The 22,275-nt window shown below is 43.1% G+C and overlaps 1 protein-coding gene across 1 annotated transcript in view; it reads left to right on the top strand.

Moving 5' to 3' along the window:
- Positions 1-22,275, top strand: part of CRISPLD2 (cysteine rich secretory protein LCCL domain containing 2) — a 53,348-nt gene that overhangs the window by 6,573 nt on the left and 24,500 nt on the right. The window contains exons 2-3 of the mRNA XM_035118260.2: positions 14,102-14,423; positions 20,551-20,669. Of these exons, the coding sequence (XP_034974151.2) occupies positions 14,175-14,423; positions 20,551-20,669 (368 nt within the window). The 5' untranslated portion in view covers positions 14,102-14,174. The remainder of the gene's footprint in view (positions 1-14,101; positions 14,424-20,550; positions 20,670-22,275) is intronic.

Here is a 22,275-nt window from a genome sequence, read left to right as displayed (position 1 = left end):
TACGCTCACCCCATTTCATTTCTCCTGGCCTCCTACCTTGATCTCTTCTATCCAGTTTTGTGCAGATTTCTTTGAAAGAATGCATGAAAAGATTGCATTTAAATTGGACACACTGTTTGTACGCATTTCCTTCAAATGCACATTTCCCAATGTTTTCCGTTGCAGTTTCCCCATAAAACACTTGCTTGAAATGCACTTGAACTATAAAACATGTGTGTTTTTTTTAAAAAAATGTGCAAACTGCATTGCAAAATTCAAAGGGGTACAAAATTCAGAACTGTGGTTTCAAGTAAGGTCAGGACTGTCAAATTGAAGTGTGCTGCAAAAGGGAGGCCAAACAACATATAAGGCTGTGCCTACTCCACTCATATATATATATTTAAAATCTCTGCAATAACCTGGTGAGGAAGGTTAGCCTAAGACATAGGGACCAGCACAGGTCATGGAGTGAGTTATATGGCCAAAGAGGGATTCAGACTCAGATCTCCCTATTCCTTTCTGGAGGCGGAATGCTGGACTTGAGAGAAGGTTGTGGTCTGATCCAGCAAGCAATATAAAAGGTGCCCTGCTGGTCTATCCAGTCCAGCACCTTGCTTTCCACTGTGGCCAATTAGATGTCTTTGGAAACCCCCTAGCAGGGCATGAATGCAATGGCCATTTCTTGCTGTTGCTGTTTTTGGCAACAGGTGTTCAGACCAATATTGCCTCTGAACAATAGGGATTCCATACAGCAGAGCTGGAGCAGAGGGATATTGATTTTATTCATGCCACTGTGCTTTTGGAGAGTTAAAAGCTGGTCAGGAGGCTGAAGTTAGAGCTAGATTAGGGAGAATTGCTCAGAAGCAGGATCTAGGCCAGGCATAGGCAAACTTGGCCCTCCAGATGTTTTGGGACTACAATTCCCATCATCCCTGACCATTGGTCCTGTTAGCTAGGGATGATGGGAGTTGTAGTCCCAAAACATCTGGAGGGCTGAGTTTGCCTAGGCCTGATTTAGGCTCAGCAGAGGATGTTTGGGATCTCTCTTCTTGAACCAGATTCCATTCCACAACCTTAGGTTGATCCTCTTAGCCTTTGGATTCTGGAGAATGTCAAGGAATGTGAGGCTGGCCGACAAGTCAATGCTTCCTTGGCGCGTAATTTCATTATTTCATTTTAAATCACGTCGTTGCTGAAATTCCTGGTTCTGGCCACTGTCAGTGACAGGATACTGGATGACTTGAGAGGGGAAAGAGAACTTGTGGACATTTTGGCGAGTCTCTTTGGCCAGTGTTTACCTCTCTTCTTCCACAGATTTTTATCAGTCTTGAACCGGCTCCTCCTTTCTGCATCTTGTAAATTACTCACTCAGGACACTGCAAGTCACTCAGCACTCTCAAGCAGAGAGAGGATTGTCTCAGCGTATTCTTTTCATAATCCCTCTGAGAGCTGGTTCTGACACATGATGGTTGCCATCTGGAGGCTGCTTTAAATTGGTCCACGTGGTGGTTGTCATCACGTGGAGAGCTGCTCGCTCTAAAACAGCTATCCCAGGTCTTAGACAGTGAGATGGTTCCCAGCAGCTCTGCTGAGAGTTCTTAACTCGGGGACCTCCAGACCTCCAGATGTTGTTGGAGACCATGAACATCTGCAGGGCTGCAAGTTTGCTGCTTTTGTTATAAGTGAACTTCTGAGGGGGTGGGGGAGACAAAGCTCAATAGCAGAGCACCTGCTTTGAATGCAGAAAGCCACAGCTTCAACCCATGGTATCTACAATTAGAAGGGGATAGTTTAGCAAGGGGATAGGGTAGAATTCTTTCTAAGACCCTGGAGAGCTGCTGGCAGAACAGACAATACTGAACTGGATGGGCAAATAGTCTGACCTGGTATAAGGCATCTCCTGCAACCTCAATGCAAAATGTGTGCTCTACCACTGGACTTTGACACCTGTCCCCCCAAATTAACTGCACTGGGTCCCTAAATTTGATAGATGGCAGGAAAGGATTTTTGGTAGGTGTAAAGGAACACAGGAAGCTGTTAGCATTGCACTGACTGACAGCAGCTATCCAGGGTTTCAAATGGGGAACATTCCCAGTCCTAACTGCATGCAAACTAGTTGCTCTACCACGGAGGCATGATCCATTCAGAGACAAATAATACCTCTGGGAACAAAGAGACAGCGGTCACATTCACACCACATATTTATACAAATATGGATCTACTTTAAACAGTCATGACTTTCCCCAAATAATTATGGGAACTGTAGTTTGCTGTTCAGAGCCTCCCTATTCTCTTCCCAGAGCTGCAGTTCCCAGAGTTCCCTGTGAAGAAGGATTGACTGTTAATTCACTCTGGGATGGGAATAGGAGCCTCCTAAAGCTCTCAGCACCCTTAATAAACATATATTTTTTGGGGTGGGTGTGGGTGGGGAAAGCCATGACTGTTTAAAGTGGTTTTAAATGTGCTTCAAATGTATGGTGTGAATGATTGCAAGGACAATACCCTGTCTATTAACATGGTAGGGTCTAGCTGCTGCAAGGATTTAAAGAAAATTGGCTGAGTTGTCCCATCCTGAAGGCTCTCCATCCTCAGTGTGCCGATTTGCCTACATAAAGCAGCTAGTTTGGTGCCTCGTGTGTGTGTGTGTGTGTGTGTAACAAATATTACATCAGATTGGCACATTGCTCCCTCTGTAAGTTTACTGCAAAGGCCTGGCCCTGTTTGGGAAAGAGAGTCAAGACGGCCTGCGAACTCTGATGTGTGTGGGGCGGCAACGGCACGGCTTATGGTAACCGTCTGTTTCCCTACCTAAAAAGCTGCCCGCGTTGAGCAATGGGACAGGCTAAAAGGCCACATTGTGGACGCTTTACAGAAGAGCATCTATTTATAACCCCCTCGGAGAAGCCTCTGAAAGTAGGAATTGTTCCCCTGAAGTGGGTCAGACCGTCTACAAAAGTAACGGCTTGAGGTTAGCCACACCAAGCCAGCCTCTTGCTTGAGTGGGGTTTTGCAGGAGGGTGTGTGTGTGTCAGTGGCGGGGGTTGGGCGACGAGGACCGGCCCAAATAATGCTGGAAAGAGAACGAGGTTAAGGCAATATTTGCCCTGAAAAAAGAAGTGAACTCATCGTCCAGGAAGCTAACAGGCACATAGTTTGAGAAAGGAGAGGGGGTGGGTGCCTTAGGTTTATCAGTGACTGTTGGATGGGGAGAGAATGAATGGTGGAGAAGATGCTTTAGATGCACAGAGCTTAGAAGGCAGGGGCCCCTCTAAAGGGAGCTTGTTTCAAAGAGATTTCCTCTGCAGGGGAAGAAAATCTCAATCTCCCTCTCCACCCCCCCCTTTCTCTTTCTTCAGCTAGAATTGCCAAAAAAGAAATGTTCCTTGCTAAAGTTTCCCTCAACTATACAGAAGTGTCAGCCTCCAGATGCTTGGATTTTAATGTTTAATGTGTCTTACAAGGCTGTCTTCAGTTTAAGGACAGAGAGTGTTATAAGAATTTTGAGGTCATATCTATATATATATAATAATTGTTCATAAAACATGTACATGAATGTACAGGCACATGTCTGAAGCAGCACAGGAAGACAGGCCTTTCTGACACCATTTTGACTCTCTCTCTGACCAGGTGTTCCTCTGCAAGGAAGAAGTGGGGTGGGGGGAACCTTCTCATTGTCTCAGGAATTAAAGTGATAATCCCTGGCATCCTGATACCTGACTGCCAGACAAAAGGGTGTGATTAACTTGGCTGGGAAACAGGGAAATGTAAATATCTCTCAATTTTGTTGATTAGGTTTTGGGGGGCAGGGGGCAGGGTCCAGACTGCTCAGATTACTGCCACCAGACCTCCCCTTTCATGATGTACCTATGATGAATCTAGGGAGGGGGGTCTTGGGCTACACCCCTTCTGTGACATATGGATGATGCTTCTGGGGGGTGGGCTGAAACCAATTTCAAATTTCTTTTTAAGGGCAAGACATCTTTGTTTGGGGTTCCTTCCTTGTTCTCCTGTGTGAGAGGAAGGACCCTGTTGCAACAGCAAAAATAAAAGTGCCTTGCTTCGTACGTCCTGGTTTGGTCTCTGTTATTTGGTGGGCAGGAGACGCTTAAATTCGTCTGCTTGCCTGGATCCTTGAGCTCTCCCTGGGTCAAGATCCATTTCTCTGGGTTCATAGGAACCAGCTTAAATTTTACAACAGTTTGGCGACCACTTCGGGGACCCAGTTTTGCCTTGAGCTCCGGGTTCACTGAGGAAGGGGAGCCCAGCGCGCCCTTGCCTCTTTTGCAGGGGGGTAAACCAACCTCAGGACCCGAGGCGCTTGGTAGTAATTGAGAGTCCAAGCGGGACCCCCAGGACGAAGCAACGTTTAAAGGGACAAGGCTGTTTTTTCTTCAGGAACCAGTGGGAAGCTGGAGACAACGGGATTCGACTGAAAGGATCGGTCGTGAGTATTAAAAGGGGACACGCGGTGGGCTGATTACTGCAGCAACTAAAATTCTAAAACTTCACTCTTCACTGTTCTCTCCTTTTCTGTTTCTTATCTTGGGCTCTAGTTGCAGCTAAGCTGTAAAGGCATAAGGGATAAAGAAGAATTAGAGCCTTTGGGATCCGTCCTTTCGTTAAACGAAATACCCAGAAGGACGGACCCAGCTCGCTCCTGCCAATCTGCGCAGGAGTTCTGAGCAATCTACCCAACCTTTTTTCCGTATTCCTCTGCTCTTAATCTTCGGGTGAAGCCGCCCCTAGACACCCCCGATCCCCACCGGGAAGTGACGGGGTTGTTCTAGATCGCAAGGTCATCCGTTCTTTTCAAAAAACCTTCCTTCCAAGGCTAACCACCCGGCATTGCGTGGGCAAGCGTCCAGGGCAGGTAGTCTTTCTATTAGATTGTAAGAGGCAGGGAAGTTGCTGTGGAACCCTCAGGCAATTGATGACCAGTGGGAGGGTTCCAATAGGGTTTTAGCTGCACCAGGCCGCCTAGTAGTTAGTGCACGCGAACGGCAGGCAGGAACACCACTAGGACGTGGGGGTGAGTCATAGACTCGGGAAGTTAAGAGTGTCCAGGAACAGGGTCGGGGACCCGAACTGCAGTATAAAAAGGCTTAAGTAAAATGGGTGCAACCCACTCTAAGGAATTCCTTTCCCAGACTCCCAACCGAGGCAAAGCACAACTGAGGCTTGGCTCCGGTAAGGACTTTGAGGATGAAAGTCCACTCCAATTCGTTCTCTTAAATTGGCACGAAATCCCCGGGGCGGACAAGCTTGAAGGGAACCAATTGCAAAAACTTTGTAAGAAAAAAACACTGGGTCCGCTTTACTATGGACCACCCAGATGAGGGGAAATGGCTACCAGGAGGTTCCTTTAACATACAGTGAATCTCCGCTTTAAAATTAACCCTGGTGAACTCTGAATGAGAAAAGTTTTGTGAGGAATCCTACAAAGTATGTTATGGTATAAAATTATATATGTTTGCATGTTACATGTTGTCTGTGTTGTCTGTGAAGTGTATGTGCGTCTGATCCTTGTGTCTGCTATAGTTCATTGTTCCCCTTAAAGTAAATGAGAGATATAATCCAGGTTTAGGAAATTAGGGGTTTGTGTAAAATTTGGCCATGACACCCACAGACTGCCTTTTTTAAAGCATGCATAGTTTAAAATAATATAATAATAAGGCAAGCTTGCTTAAATAATCTTATGTAAGGGCTTGATCAACCCAAAAACAATGGCAAATATTTAAAAGAGTGGAGGTAGTGTGTAAAGGTTTGTTTTAAAGAGGCTGTAGAAGGCCATTTTTTCCTCTCCAAAAGTAAAAAGAGGGGGCAGGATGAAGGAAAATAAGAGTAGTAAGTTTGAAAATGCTTGCTCAATGCTTTGAAAATATTTTGAAACTTGAAAATGTTCACTTCATGAGGTGTGCAAATGTTTGTTATTGAGAGAGGCTCTAAAAGGGAGTCTTCCTCCAAGTGACTAGAGGAATATTGACTAAAGGAAAATTGAACAGCTATTCCTATAAAGGTGAATTGTTTGTCAAAAGTAGAGCTTCCTTAGCCAGGAATTGTCTATCTGAGTCTAGTTTTAACTTCAATTGTGTTGGGCTCCTGATATCACCTCTTAAGGAAAAAAACTCATCTGCTAAAGGGTTCTATATAAAGTTGGTATTTTCATTCAAATCTTGTGAATCCTGTATCTTAGAGGGTTAGACTAAATGACCTCAGGGTCCCTTCTAACCCCCATTTTAGAGCTATGTGAAAGGCAATGTGTCTGATGTGGTGATGGGTTGAAATTCAGCCCAGCTCTGCTTTCTGGCAAGGAAAGATTATTGGTTTTCAGAGTTGGAACAAGAGTGTAATTGTTGTTTTTGTGGAGTGATTATATAAGTTTTTATCACTTTCTCTATTAAGGGTTAAAGTTTAAGCACATATGAAAGTCTTGAACATTTCCCAATCTTTCTCTAGAGAGTAAAAGTGGGGTGTATGTGCATACCTACCCCTTTCTGTACAGAAAGGGGGAGCGGGAAGGGAAAAGGGAGATTGTAACCTTGAAAATGTTTGTTTGTGAACTCACAATATTTAAGGTCTGTGTCACAAGGGAGCCATGTGCTCTGTATGTAATGTTTCACCATGTGACTATGGAATATGGTGTTCCTTCTAGGGAAATGTTATTAAAAGTAGAGGATCCATAGCCAGCAAATGTCTATCTGAGTCACTTTAACCTTGATTCAAATGGACAGAATGGTTTTAGTAAGGAAGTAAATTCCCTCTTAAACTGTTTATCCAATCTTAAGGTTTGCTAAAGGCTTCTATATAACGTTGGTACTTTTAATCTTCCCCTTCCTTATTTTTCCCTTAGTACACACATGTGCTTCCGTGATAGGGCATAGCCTGTGTTTCCTTCCCAGTCAGGCGTCTGTACTCAAATGTATGTGTATCCTAAGGGCAGTGATAGTGTTGAGATCCCCATATTTCAGAAGGGGTGGACTAGATTACTCAAGATCCCTTCCAACCCTTTCCAAACTTGCAAAAAGGAGGGAGAGAAAATGTGTTTGTAAGCACTGAAAAGTGAGTTTCTGTGTAAAATCTAACCCTATTTTAAAATCTACTCTTTCCCCTTCCCTTCCTTTATTCAGATGGTAATTTTGTCAAGAGGTGCAGCACTTTAAAAAATGGTACAATAGACTGCCGAATCATGAACTCTGTACATGCACAGAGGCTATGTCAGCTTGAAGAGGAAAATAGAGGAGAAAAATGAGGTTTTAACTAAGGGGCGAAAAGGTTATAATCTGCTCATGAAATATTATTCAAATTTCTTAATGTAAAGCTTTGAACCACTGAGGGAAAACAACCTCATGTGTGTTACTGGTCCATCAAGGTTAAGTGGTTGCCAAGTTCCAAAAATCTTAACATGCCAGATTCTTTCCACAGGTATAAATAGCAGAGTACTACTATAAGTCTGTCTCTTGAGTAGTTTATAAATTAATTAAGAGGTTCAAGGTTATGCTTTGCACATGAAACTTAAATTTAAATTTCCTTATGTAAAAATAAATAGATAAAGAACCATTGAGAACCATCAACTGTTTAGAAGCTGCCAATTCCAGTTCAACATGCAAAACTCTGTACATTTTAGGAACATTTCCTGACTGATTTTCACATGAAATAATTTTCCCTTTCCAGCAGAATACTGAGATTCAGGGTGTGGAGAAATTCTTTCAGAACCTTAATGCAAAATTATCTCCCAATGGGGGGGGGGGGACGCCACCTAAACAAGCCCCTCCACACTTGGAAATTCATAGAAAATTGCTGTCTACCAGTTGACAGACTATGCAAACAAAAGGCTCCATTTCTTTCCTAGCAGGTACTCAGGATGGATACTTATCTCCCATTTGCATTTCACCCCGAAGCATTACCCTATGTTAATATAACCCTCCCTTTTCTAATGTAGCAATGATTGAGTGTTTTGCCAATTCTTTTCTTCCACAGCAAAAAAAAAAAAAAAAAAAGTGAGGAGTGAGGAGATACAAACAGTAATTTCATTTCTCTTTGGCGCTTCTCTTTAGTTTATAAATAATCTGCTTCCATTTATTATATCAGTTTTTCCATTATGTCTATGAAATTATTCTAACAATAACCAGGTAAAAATTGTTGTGTGAGTGGTAATCTAAATTTTATTTTGTTTTATTTTTGTATCTTTTTTTTTTTTGGTATTTCTACTTTTTCTTTCTGTACATACAAATGTAGCATCTAAGTCATTCTTTCCTGTAAATAATAATAATAATAATCCCTTTCAAACAAGATACGTGAACCTCAAAGAGAATTCAGAACCACATAAGGAAAATGTTAATAACTTATCGATTGTGTCCTAATTAACAAAATTTTTGTCCTTTGTTTCCTCCACAGCCAAACTAGGTGAAGTAAATTAAACTGACTGAGCAGACAATAACAGCAGTAATTAAATATGAATGATAATAATAATATTTAGATGAATAAAATGCTTAACTATGATCTTATATTCTTTGCAGCTTCCCAAGAAGAAATTTCTAGAATATTCTCCCCTTTCTTGACTTTATCATTATTATACTATTTATTATTATTATTTTTTAACTAATTATATCTTCAGACCCCAACCCCCTGCAGGCCTATTTTCAAAAGGATGTTTTACAGGAAACCAAATTGACATTTTATCTCTTTGATCACAACCTAAGAAGGAGGACCTAGAAAGCTATAACGTTTCAGCAAGGTTTAGAAGTGCTGGCATAGAAGTACTGTTAACTTCCTCCCAGTGACTCGAAGGCAGACAAGAAAACCCCCTTGTTGGAGATACATGCAAAAGCAGCAAGAATTATCTCAAGTTCACCTGATTGCCTCAAGATATACAAGTGGCGTATAATTAATAATTTGAAGGTTTTGTGCATTATGTGTTATATAGGAACACTGAAATGTGTCAAATGACATTGGGACAAAGGGGGAAAGTGAATTGCAAGGACATTCTCTCTCCTTGACCTCAAGACTCTGTGCCCTAGGATTTAAAAGCAGCCGGAATTGTCTCAAGATCATGATGGCCTCAAGACATACAACTGATATATAATTATTAGGTCTTATGTTGCGTGATATTCGACAGAAACATTGAACTATGTCTGACAGTATGTTATTTCCACAAGGAGGGGGAGGTGAACCAATTTTGTGTTTAATTGTTGGGTTTTTTTTTTTAAAAAAAAAATGTATAGTGTCCCAATGTTTTTTTTTGTATTATTGCCATGCATTGTATGCCTTTTAAAGGATCAGGATATTGCATAGTTCAGTATTTAGATTAGATCAACTTATGACCACATTTTCTTGTCCCACCTGGCACTCTGCAGTGTGCCAACCTTCTCTACACATTTTTTAAATTTGTTTTTACTCATTTTACCAAGAATAAGCTCCAAGATCCATGAAACACCAGATAAATGAAGGTATTTATGTCTTGATTTAACAGGAATGATCCCTTTTAGAGTTAAATTTGACTAATTTGGACATGTTTTATGGGGCTGTATAAATTTTAATTTGGCTTCAGTTCTAATTGGGCAAGTGTATCCAAGGTGCAAGTAGCTTTCTTCCTTTAAGAGCAACTGGGCAACTCCCTACAGTGCAAGGCCAGAGCCTATAATAAAGGCCCATAGAAAGCCCAAGGCAAAGGCATCTCTCTCATGACATGTCCAAACCTGTGGCAGCTATGGTGAGTGCCAGGCGACATGGTCAATATGAAAGCCCTAAGGGGATTCACCAGGGATTGTTGCTGTTGTGCCACGTTGGAGGTGTGCAACCAGAGGAGAGCTAGCTTTTGACACCTGAGAACACACAAAAGGGTAAACAAGCAAACTGCACTTTCCAGTCAATATTGGTGGACCATCCTGTTAAGTGTAATACATAGACCATTTTTGAGAAATGCTTCTCCCAAAGTACTAAAACAACACATCTGGTTATTCTTTTGTGGGGCAACAATTTTTAAGAAAAATTATAGCCCCAAATGGGGAATTGTTATAAGAATTTTGAGGTCATATCTATATATATATAATAATTGTTCATAAAACATGTACATGAATGTACAGGCACATGTCTGAAGCAGCACAGGAAGACAGGCCTTTCTGACACCATTTTGACTCTCTCTCTGACCAGGTGTTCCTCTGCAAGGAAGAAGTGGGGTGGGGGGAACCTTCTCATTGTCTCAGGAATTAAAGTGATAATCCCTGGCATCCTGATACCTGACTGCCAGACAAAAGGGTGTGATTAACTTGGCTGGGAAACAGGGAAATGTAAATATCTCTCAATTTTGTTGATTAGGTTTTGGGGGGCAGGGGGCAGGGTCCAGACTGCTCAGATTACTGCCACCAGACCTCCCCTTTCATGATGTACCTATGATGAATCTAGGGAGGGGGGTCTTGGGCTACACCCCTTCTGTGACATATGGATGATGCTTCTGGGGGGTGGGCTGAAACCAATTTCAAATTTCTTTTTAAGGGCAAGACATCTTTGTTTGGGGTTCCTTCCTTGTTCTCCTGTGTGAGAGGAAGGACCCTGTTGCAACAGCAAAAATAAAAGTGCCTTGCTTCGTACGTCCTGGTTTGGTCTCTGTTATTTGGTGGGCAGGAGACGCTTAAATTCGTCTGCTTGCCTGGATCCTTGAGCTCTCCCTGGGTCAAGATCCATTTCTCTGGGTTCATAGGAACCAGCTTAAATTTTACAACAGAGGAATTTGGTTTTCTTTGCATTTTTATGACAAACACCATACTTGGAATGTTGCACTTCTACGAGTTTTGCGACGTGGTTCTTCCACCAGACAATGTGTACGAAAATGCATATATTTGGGGGAAGTGTTTGTAAAATGCATACGTTTGTGAAAACCAGAGGCAAAAATGCACCCCATTGGAGGAAAATGCATACAAATATTTGGGGCTGGGGGGAAGGAGTCACACTAAGATGCCGACAAATTTCCATGAGGGTTTTTCTCCTTATATACACAAAAAGGTAAAGTATTGTCACATTTTGAAGTTCATGTGGTCACGGAGAGGCTGGGAAGTGCTCCCCCCCACTCTGTGAAACAAGTTTAATGAAGGGAAGGAGGTGCTTGGCACAGTGGTTTAACAAGTAACTGTCTGGAGTGCATCCCATCTTCTTTAAATGGGGGTGGGGTTTGGGGTGAGCTGTGTGGGGAGAGGTGAGGGGGTAGGTGAGGTGTAAAGGGAGGGTTGGTCAGGTGAAGAGGGAGGGCAAACAGGTTTATGGGGTTGGCAGGCAGAGCAATCAGGAGTGGCAGCCCCTAGGTCAGGCATCCCCAAACTACGGCCCTCCAGATGTTTTGGCCTACAACTCCCATGATCCCTACGTAAGAGGACCAGTGGTCAGGGATGATGGGAATTGTAGTCCAAAACATCTGGAGGGCCGAAGTTTGGGGATGCCTGCCCTAGGTTGTTGGTTTTTAAAAATGCAGATTGCTGTGGAAATGTGATCTGAATTTAAGACCGGAAGAGTGAGAAACAAAGAGAAACTGAAATTGACAGTTCCATTCATCCCAACTTCAGTTATTATATATGATTATATGTACATATATGATTATATGATATATGTATATGATGATATATTTCACTATATATCATATAGTGCATAAACAAACAAAAAGAACCATGTAATCAAAGCATAGCAGGATAAACATGCGTGCTTAAACATCAGGCGTGGCAATGAAAATATTTTTATCAGGAGCCTGGAAAGTTGAAAATTTTAGCAGGGAAAGTACATCTGTGCAAGATGGCTTTATGGCTTTGGGTAAAAAGCTTAGCTGAAAAGTGTTTGTTCATGTGTGAGATGTATGGGTAGCATCTCACTATGAGGGAATCTGACTGTGTGAGACCACTGGACATGTGTACTTGTTGCATCAAAGCCATTTTCCATCAGTGTTACCACTGACTTAGGGCACATCCAGACATCCTTTTCTTTCCTGGCACTTTCCCTGGGGAAACCCACATTTTATCGCTGAATCGGAGCAAATGGCAATCCACAGAAAACCTGATTGCTCTGATTCAGTGGTAAAACACAGGTTTTCTGGGGAACTCACTGGGACAAAAAGAAAAAAGAAAGAAAAGAAAAACCACCCGGACGTGGAGCATTAAAGCCCGGACTGGAACCTAGAAACATGGCACAAAAGGAAGTCTGGATGAGCCCTTAGTGTAGGCATCTGGCTTGCTTTCCAATGGCCAGCTCTTTCCATTCCAGCTGCCTGAAGAAGGAATGTCACAAGGTCTTTTTATGCAGTGTTGGCTGCAGCCCAGTGGTAGAGAAGTTGCTTTGCATACAGACTGTTCCAGGTTCAAAACTCAGACAGAAGCCTATGTTTCCTGTGCTCTCGAAGTCACTGTTAAAAATGTTCAACATCTCAGATCAATCAGGGCTCATCTTACGGTACATTGTTGCAGCGAAATATCTTTTTTTTGGCCCAACTCCATCCCCAGACCTCACTGATAGCATTCTAGAGCCAGTCCAGCACCCTTATACATGTCTTTTCCCATCAAAGTGACATATAAGCAATAACTACAGCAATTAGAGAAAATCCTGATGCTTCCTTTGCAAAATGGGTCTTTCATTTGCTCTGATATTGCTGGTGACAGATTTTGGGAGCTGGCAGAGAGTTCTGCCTCTGTTTTTCTGCCAGGCAGAAACAGCTCATAGCTCATGGCTGACCTCTTCAACCTGGCTCTTTGGGAACGTCTGCTGTCCTTTCCCTTTAAGATGGGATTCTGCTTCCATGATAATACTTGGCAGGACCACTTCTCCTGTCTGGGCTGGCCTGGAAATCAACAGGGATTGGGGCTATTTAAGAGCTTACACAGGGTATAGATTGTAAGGGCATCTACTTGGCATGCAGAAGGTTCCAGGTTCAATCCCTGGCATCTCCAGGTAGGACTGGGAGTGATCCCTATCTGAAACCCCAAGACTCACTGCCACTCAGTGCAGACAATACTATCAATGTCTAGGAGAATGCCGGCTCTACTGTTAGGCAGAGTGAAGCATCCACCTCTGGTAGCAGATGCTTGGTGCAGGGGGTAGTAAAATCTCAGAGGACAGAGTTTGTGCACCATCCAGCCTGCCTTTCACCTCCTAAACTAGCTTGCTGCCCTCGATTACAGTAAAGGATGCTGTCATCAGTCTGGAAGTTAGAGCCAGCTGCCAGCACAGCTGGCTCTTGAATATGTCATGGGAAGGTGCCATCTACTCCTTCACCTCAGACATCAAAATGTCTTGGGTCAGCCCTGTCTGAGGCACTGATGAGGGAATGAACCAAGTAATGGATTCCTCTCATGTTGAATGAGAATTCTGCCAATACTCCCCAAAACATGAATGACCTGCTCTGCTGAGGCCCCAATTCCATGCAGCTAATGTCACAGTGGGCAGCTAAATCTTATTTCAACAACAACAACAACAACAACAACAACAGAAAAGTGTAAGCTTTCTGTTTCATTTAATGGAGAAAAACACAACAGCTTGAAGGACCCCATTTTATAAGCTGGGGTAGAGAAACTTTTCTTTTCTTTCTTTCTTTTTTTTGCCAATTATATTTTACTGAGTTTCAAAGATGTTAACAATTTAACTTCTAATTTAATACAAATTTAAAATAATTTTTGTGACTTGATTTCCCACCCTTCCTCCTTGATGTTTCCATCCCCTTTCCTGCTGCATTATATAACATACTTTTATCTGTTACATTTCCCCTTCATTACGACTAATTTTTCATTAGGGTAGGGAAACCTTTTCAAGCCACATTCCCTTCTGACGGAGAAATGCCAATGGTGGGCAGGGTCAGAAGCAAAAGTGGATAGAGCAGTCGATGTGAATTTTACCTTTTCTCCAGGACAATTTTCTTAATTTCTTCACACTCTCACATCCTCCATCCGAGCGAGCAAGAAACATCAGAGTTCAAGGGCATGTTTCAGCCAGCCAGAAACATAAAAGGGTGTGTGAAATAGGGATGGTGAGGGGTGTAGCTAGGAAGAGGGTGTGGATTGGGTACTGTCATGAAGGTCAGACAGAGAGCCCTAGAAGCCCAAGAGCTTGTCCAGTGTCAGGCTGAGAATAACTAAACTTTCTTCACTTCTTCTAGATCTGTTGCACGGACCAGAAGAGATCCCTTTGAGGAGTGTTTCTTCTCTCATCCTAATTCCACTGAGCAGAACATGGCCAGAAGTCCCACTCTGACTCGGACTGTTGTACCATTTGGGCTACTCTTCCTAGTCCATGGAATCCATTGCTTTTTCTTGCCCAATGCTACCGATTTGGAAAGCATCCTCAGTAGATACCAGGAGGAGCAGTCCCACTCAAGGACCAAGAGAGCCATTTCTCGATCGGACAAAGAAGAGATTCTAATGCTTCACAATAAACTGAGAGGCCAGGTCTACCCTTCAGCATCCAACATGGAATACATGGTGAGTTCAAAACGATAAGAGTTCAAAACTGCCTCAGAATTTTCCTTCCATTCTTGCTCCTTTGTGTGCCATTTGTGCTTACTTCCCCAAGTTTTGGACACATTCTTTTAGGAAATACGCACCACAAACAGAAGCCTTCTTCTTGCACAGCTTGCAAGTAAAGACCATGTATTTCCCTTTGCTGCAACTTTGGTGATACACAGACTTCAAGATCCCAGTCGTTACGTTAGGATGACCAAAGATACAGCAATACGCAATTTCATGGAAGCAGGGCACAGGAAGCTTTTATTACACATTACAAGGGAGACTTAATATAGGCTTGCCTGCTTGGGTGCCAGCCACCAAAACTGGTAAGCCTGCATCAATATCCCCTTTGTAATATGTAGTAAAACATTCCTGCTGTCGTGGTGATGTGTATTTCCCAATCTTTGCTCCACATCACTGGCTGCCACTACAGTACTGAGGGTGAATAAACACACCATGGTTGATTCCTATAACTTTGCTCTTTAGCACCGCTAAGGAATTGCTTTTCCACAAGCAGCTGGAGGTGAAATAAAAATGATGCCTCCATGTATAATTTAATATAGTGCTATATTATCTAGTGTTGCCCTTTTCTGTGGCCAATTTTCTTTTGTAATGTTGAGACTCACAGGTAAGTCCTATTCAGAGTTATTCAGCAAAACGGCTTTCGGATGTTAAATGAAACTTGTACATTGCTTCTTGTTGAGTGTGGCTGAGGGATTAACAATCATCCTTATTTTGCTATATAAAAGAGTGGAGAATGGAAGGTCACCAGTAATTTAACTGAACAAGGAACAGAAACTCCCAGCCACACTCAACAGGAAGAAATGAACTAAGTGGAGCATGCCAACAGGAACCTTTTCCTTTTCCTATATCTAGTTGTACCACTTTCCGGTACCCAAAGTGTTTCCAATAATTAGAAACAATCAATAGCTGGTTGTTAGCAGAACATTAACGAGAAAGGCAGGTGTGAAAACCAGACCCAGAAAAAACATTTCCAATATGTAACATAGGGTTAGGGAGGAATTTGTTTGGACTACCTTTTGCAGGGGACAAATGCAGCTGAAATATGCCCTTCACCAGATTTTGCAAAGCTGGTGTGATGCACAAAAACTACAACCCCCCCATATGTATTTTACATATGTCACAGGTGATGCATTGGAAAGCACTGAAAAGTGGGTATTTTGGGCAAGAAAAGTGCATACAAAATCTGTATATGTTAAATGCAGACTTTTGTTATGTTCTTAAAAAGGAAAAGGGGGAAAGGATGGAAGATAAGATGTGTGAATGTGGAGAAGCTGGCCCACTGAAGAAAAGTAACATTCTTCTATGTTGCTCTGTCCACTTTTGTCTCTGGTCCTGGCTATCTATAGCATGTGATTCCCAGAAGGTTGCTCAGAAGGGAGTGTGGCCCTCAAGCTGTGCCCCATCTTCATAATGGACACCTTGACTTAGGAGGGCAGGGAAGCATCACATTTTGGGTGCCATCCTTGAGCATTTACTGTATCTCCATTCTTCAGCCTGGCCCTGGAGACTAACCTATTTTTGGTCTCATTTAGGCCATATGCCTGTTAACAAATTCCAGTAACAAGGAGTTTCTCCTTCAAGTGGTTTCCTGAAGCAAATTCAGCTCAGATGCAGCTTCTTGAGTCATTGCAGCTGGAAAGGAACTGTTAGTAGGTCAGGTCAACCCAGGGCTACCCTCTGCATAGTTTGGTTATTCGCTCAACCTCTCTTGCTAGGAAAAAAAAGAAGGCTCTTTTGCCAGGGCTCTGTGGCCTTGCCTGGCCAAGCTGTGAAACTCAGGGTGGAGCTATGCCGATGAGGAGGGTGGGTCTACGCTTGGTGCTAAATGCCTCCCAATGAATTCTGGAGGAGAATATGGACCTGTTGAGCCCAATCCCCTCCCCAGAGGGTCCCCAAATATCACAGAGGGCCAATGTGTAGTAGCAGCCAGAGTGCTGGACTTCAGATAAGGAGGCCTCGGTTCAAATTGCTGCTCAACCATGAAGTCCACTGGGTGGCCTTGGGCCCATCAAGATGAGCATCCCTGATTCAGAAATGACATATTCTGGAAGAATGGAATGTATCTCAGCCGGCTTGTTTGAATGTCCGTTATTGAAAATGATGATGCACAGAACATAGAAAGCTGCTTTATATGGGGCCAGACCATTGGCCCATCAAGTTGAGTATCATATGCACTGACTGGCAGACACTGTCTATGGTTTCATGCTGGAGTCTTTCTCAGGCCTGCCTGGAGATGCTGGGGATCAAACTGGGGACCTTCCACATGCAACGCAGGTGCTCTACCACTGAGCCAAAACCCTTTGATACACATCTAAGGCTATATACACCCAAGGAGCATTGCTCCTCACTCATCCTCCTCTCTATCCCAGAGGCAATTTAGGTGGCACGATCACCATTCCTCATGTTTTCCCCATAAGAACCAGAGGTGAGTTTCTTACCTACTGGGGAGAAAAGGAAGGACTGTTATTTTCTTCAAAAATAGCGCCTTAAAAATTAGATGTGGTGAAAACAGAAAAACAAATATTTTTAGCCCAGCGGCTTTCCAAGTCCTTTACTATTTGTCATCCAGGTTTTGTCAGTGAAAGAGGAATTTATAAAACCTTTCCAAGAAATTTCTATTACACACACACACACACACACACACACACACACACACACACACACCCCTTAACACATTTATGTGGAAATCCTAAGGCTTTGGAATGCATTTGACATAGGTCCAGTTTTCCACAGACTAATGAGTCAGAATGTGAAGAAGTCTCCATGTGCCCTACTTTATAGAGAGCAGTTCTCTCTTTGAAGGTGTCCTCTGTTGGCAGGAGGAAAGTCCTCTGTTTGAATGTCCTGTCTGCTCCATGCCTGGTTTAAGGTATATATTTTAAGATTTTATATATGGATGTTTTATGATGGCCTATATTTGTAATGCCTAATAAAAGTTTGGCAAAGTAAGGAGGTTTAAGGTAAACAACACTTAAGAGAGAAGAGCAGGGTCTTGATGTTGCCCACCGATAATTTGCAGCACCTTGCCAGCAGCCGACAAGAGCAGTCACACTGGCCACAGTCTTCCTTGCTAAGTCTCCTGTATGTATTTAAATAACTAATTCATTTAATATATTTTAAAGCACTTAAAAGCCACTTCATCTTTTTATAATAAGTGGCATACAATGTGAAACAAACAATATCATTAAAACAAAAGTACAACCTAAAAGCAGCAAAGCAGCAACATGAAAGCATATAAAAATGAAAAATAAATAGGAATTGAGGGATTTATTTCATTTGCATCTAAATGTATAAATTAGCAGATGCCAATATTATGCAATTTGGCACCTTCTTCAATCTTTTTCTTTTAAGTAATGGGTTTTCTCTTTTTGGGGGTGGTGTCAAGGAAGCCAAATTCTGTGATACTACCAACAAAGAAGGCAGGTGTGCAGGAGTGGGAAAGCTTTTTTTTTTTTTTGCTCCATGGCTCAGATCCTCCAAAGGATCTGCATTGTGGGCTAAATTTGAGAGATGAGTGGGGTTGCCCACTTGTCAAAACTCCTTGTGCTTCAATCTGAAAAGGAGAGGGAGAGAGATTCTCATCTGTTCCCTTTTAAGCTCTTGATCTCTGAAGCCAAACGCTTCAAGGCAGTCTCTGCACTTCACCCATCTCCCCACTTAAAGCAAAGGGCTTTAACTTCTGAGATTAAATCCTGCTGCCTGGGCTGCAGGATCCTGTTCCCTGCTGGAAGCAGGTGCTGTGGCTGATACAGGATTAATAAATACACTGTCTTCCCACACAACAGCCAATGTCAGCTGATGGGCGAGTGGGCACGGTTCATTGTGGCAAAAGCAATTCAAGTGTTTCATGGAACCTGATGGGACACATGGTCCAAAAACATCTGGAGGGCCACATGTTACCCATTCCTGGATTACCTTTCAATCACTTGGCATGGCTCTGCTAGAATTATAATTAATTATAATTAATAATTATAATTAATAATTACAATTAATTATAATTAATAATTATAATTATAATCTTTGCAATGAAAGCTAAGATCCTCAGGGTGTTAAATTGGGTGTGATCTCTTGCTCTCCATAATTTGATGGCCAGGTGCACGAAAGACACAGTGTCCCCATCGTGTGCAGTCTCCAGCTGCAAATCTATTTAGAATCACAGCTTCAGTTATGGCTGGGCAGACAGCAGGCGGTTCCAATGCTTATGAGGGCAGAAATGGCCCTGCTGCTTCTCTGAAAGTAAACACGCAGCTGAGACGTATTTTCCTTGGCTTTCGGCTTCCTTGCAGCTCAGCATTGCAGCAGCAGCAGCAGCAGAAGACGACTCTTCAGGCTAATGTCTATTTACTCATCCAGCATGGTTACAGCTTCATGTTTTGCTTTTGCTCGGTGTGCTTGTCTCATGTGTTCTCCGCCCCCCCTTTTTTCCTGGGGGCCATGAAGCCTATAAAAGAGTCTCACAGACCAAGCAGAAAGGCCAACTCTAAACGACTCTCCTGGGGCTGGCTCATAATCCGCCTTTCATCGAGTCATATTTACCTAATAGGACTTGGAAATCATAAGCGTTCACCTCTGGAATACAAATGGAGCTTTGAAGTCCTTTGTGTTTCAGTGGCAAGCAACACACAAGCCAGTGAGTCCTTGGTGCTTTTTTTCAGCCCAGGAGAGGGGATTAGCAATCGCAAATGATTTTATTTTCTGCACGCCCATAGCAAATGCTTCCAACTAGAGCTGGTGCTAATTTGAAGCGCGTTGCAAGAACATGTGTTCTTGGCTCAAGTTTGACAAGCCCCCCTCCCCACTCCTCATCATGCTTTGGCTTAGAAAAGTTCCACGATCTAAGCATGGGATGTACTTAAATGACCCAAACACAATGCAGGGTTGCCAAAAAGCCAGGTACTGTACTTTTACCTTGTCTTGGCATGGGCTTGGTTTACATTTATGTTGAACCAATGATTCGATGCTGCGCTGCCAATTTTATATGCCTGTGAAACACCTCTTTTCTTTTAAAGAAGAAAACAGTCCCAGTAAAGCCAAACTCAGTGCTATGTCCCAATTAGCACTCTAGCACAGGCATGAGGATGATGATGATTATAGCACAGGATTGGGGAACCTGTGATGCTCTGGTTGTTGTAGGACTCACAGCCAGCATGGCCAGCAGTCAGAGATGATGGGAGCTTTAGCAGTGCGCTGGTTTCCTCATCATAGAATCATAGAATGATAGAATCATAGAGTTGGAAGAGACCACAAGGGCCATCCAGTCCAACCCCCTGCCCCCGTGTTATCATAAAAGTCAGTTCCCCTAGGGGGGAAAGGCACCAACCTTCCCATAATTTCCATTGTAGTCACCACATGATGCCCATAACTATTTCATTATTTCTCTGAAATTACAATTTATTTCCATTAAAAAAAGAAAATGAAATTATGGGATGCATTTTTATAATTTTTTTATGGTGCCATCAATTCCTCCCCAATGCAATGTATTTCTGTAAGTCACTTTCACAAAGAGCCAATGATGGGCAGAATCAGACCCAGTGACAGGCAGAGCCAACTGATTCCAGTTTTGTCCCCCCCCCTCCTTCCTGCTGAGTTCTACAAGGAGCAGTGCTGAGACGGAGGAGGGGGAAGCTAACAGGCAGGGCCACCTATGGTCTGTTTGTTAAGTAAGATGGCTGGGAAGCTGGAGGCAAACTGAGGGTGGACTGAGGTTGGTAGGGCAGTGCCCATTCACCCCAAAGGACCAGCCTCCACTGGTTCCAGTCCTTCCCCAATCTTTCAGGGGCTCAGGCTGCAAGTGCTAGTCTTCCTTCATGACCTACTTGAAACAACCTTTCTCCACAAACTGGACAGGATGCCCAATATGGAAATAACATCATGGTATAAGGACTTCTTCTTTTCCTGGAATGTAAGGATGCTCTGGAACATTCCTTATTGAGACACACTTGATGTGTTGCTTCTTTGGGTTTAATTCTGAGGCTTGGTTGGAAAATGCCACCATCTGTGACCAGAACTTCATTTTGCCTCCTGTTTTTATTTCCAGCAAGGCACTACTCTAATGCTTTTCTGTCTTTCATCCACATAGAGATGGGACGATGAGCTGGAGAGATCGGCCGAGTCCTGGGCCCATCAATGTATTTGGGATCATGGGCCTGCCACCCTCCTTATGTCCATTGGTCAAAATCTGGCTGTTCACTGGGGCAGGTAAGATGTGTTAATTGTCTTATGGTGTCTGTGCTTGCTGTCCTGGGCTCCTTTGGGAGAAAGGGTGGGATAAGAATTTAACAATGAACAGAGATAATGAATGAATCTAAGATGGCTGCCAAGCCAAGCAAGGCACAGTCCTACACATATCTACTCACGAGTAAGCCCCACTGAGTTCAAAATTGACTAGTAGTTAAGTGGTTGTAGTATAGAAGCCTTTTTAGACCATGCCCATATGGCAAATTTACAAGTGTGTAGGCAGAGGGAAATGCCAGACGAAGATTTATTCTAAATACAGTGGTACCTCAGGTTACGAACTTAATTCATTCCGGAGGTCTGATCTTAACCCGAAATCATTCTTAACCTGAGGCACGCTTTCGCTAATGGGGTCTCCTGCTGCTGCTGTGCCACCGGAGCACGATTTCCATTCTCATCCTGGGGCAAAGTTTGCAACCAAAGGTACTACTTCCAGGTTAGCGGAGTTTGTAACCCGAAGCATTTGTAACCCGAGGTACCACTGTGCAGGTCTTCTCTCCACACACTCTTCCTATCAATAGAGCTTTTGCATGTGTTGAGCTTCACTCATCAATGGAAACTTGTTTAGTTTCCCACTGCCTATGCACAGGTTTTAGATGCCCCGCTTCTGGTCTGTGGCTCAACCATGCAACAAGGAGCAGAATTTAAATGTCTCTGATATGTGCCCTGGTCTAAATGCCTGGACCATTCATACTCCAGGATTGCAGAGCTATTGTTGGCACACACGTTTCCCATGTGTTTGGTTTTTTTTTTAAAAAAATTGCTCTGTGCTGCATGAATTTTCTCCGTTAGGAAGAGTGCTGGTGATGTGATGCAGGCAGGGAAATGGTCCAAGAAGAAGCAGAAAGTCAGTAGCAAGACAGAAGCCAGGGCAGAATCTTCTCTAACCTACAGAAATCCATATTTGGTGACGGAACACGACGTCCAAATGGCTAAGCTCCTTAATCCTTAGTGTCAACCCACGTCCTGCTAGGCTCTGTACTCCCCACTTTGGGTTCATTCCCTGATTGTGAGCACATAACGTGGACTAAGAGGGAGTGTACTTTCCATAATCCCAGTTGAAGGCTTCATCCTAACACTGTACTGGGCAGGGTAAGAAATCATGCTTGTTGATGCAGCCGAATGTTTTTGCCAGCTCCAGCTGCCAACTGGAGAGTGGGCTGAGCTTCACTCCCTACTTTCAATTCAGGGTTTATATCTTCCACTTGTTATTTATTTTGCTACACCTGCAGCCTGGTGAAAAAAGAGAGTCCCTGAGTTTCTGGAGAGATTTTACTTTCTCTTCACTAATGTCTCCAGAGAATGAGAGGGCTCCTAAAAAGAAACAGCGTGGGAGATTTCATGCTCAGAACTTTATAATGCTACTCACTATGAATCCCATTTTTAGGGGGGGGGGAATTCCATTCTGCTCAGTTGCTAAAAGTCACCAGTCCCAACCTGCCCACACTTATACCATTCTGGAGTCAGTCCGGGGCTCATCTCCACTTCTTTTCCCAGCAAAGTGGCATATAAAAAATCCTTGTGGAGAAATTCTCAGTGCATCTCTTGCAAGATAGGAAACAGGAGGCTA

Source organism: Zootoca vivipara, chromosome 6 (genome assembly GCF_963506605.1).
Source record: "Zootoca vivipara chromosome 6, rZooViv1.1, whole genome shotgun sequence".
NCBI classification, from domain to species: Eukaryota; Metazoa; Chordata; class Lepidosauria; order Squamata; family Lacertidae; genus Zootoca; species Zootoca vivipara.
Note: the sequence above shows the minus strand (reverse complement) of the source record. Positions and strands in the feature narration are given on the sequence as shown.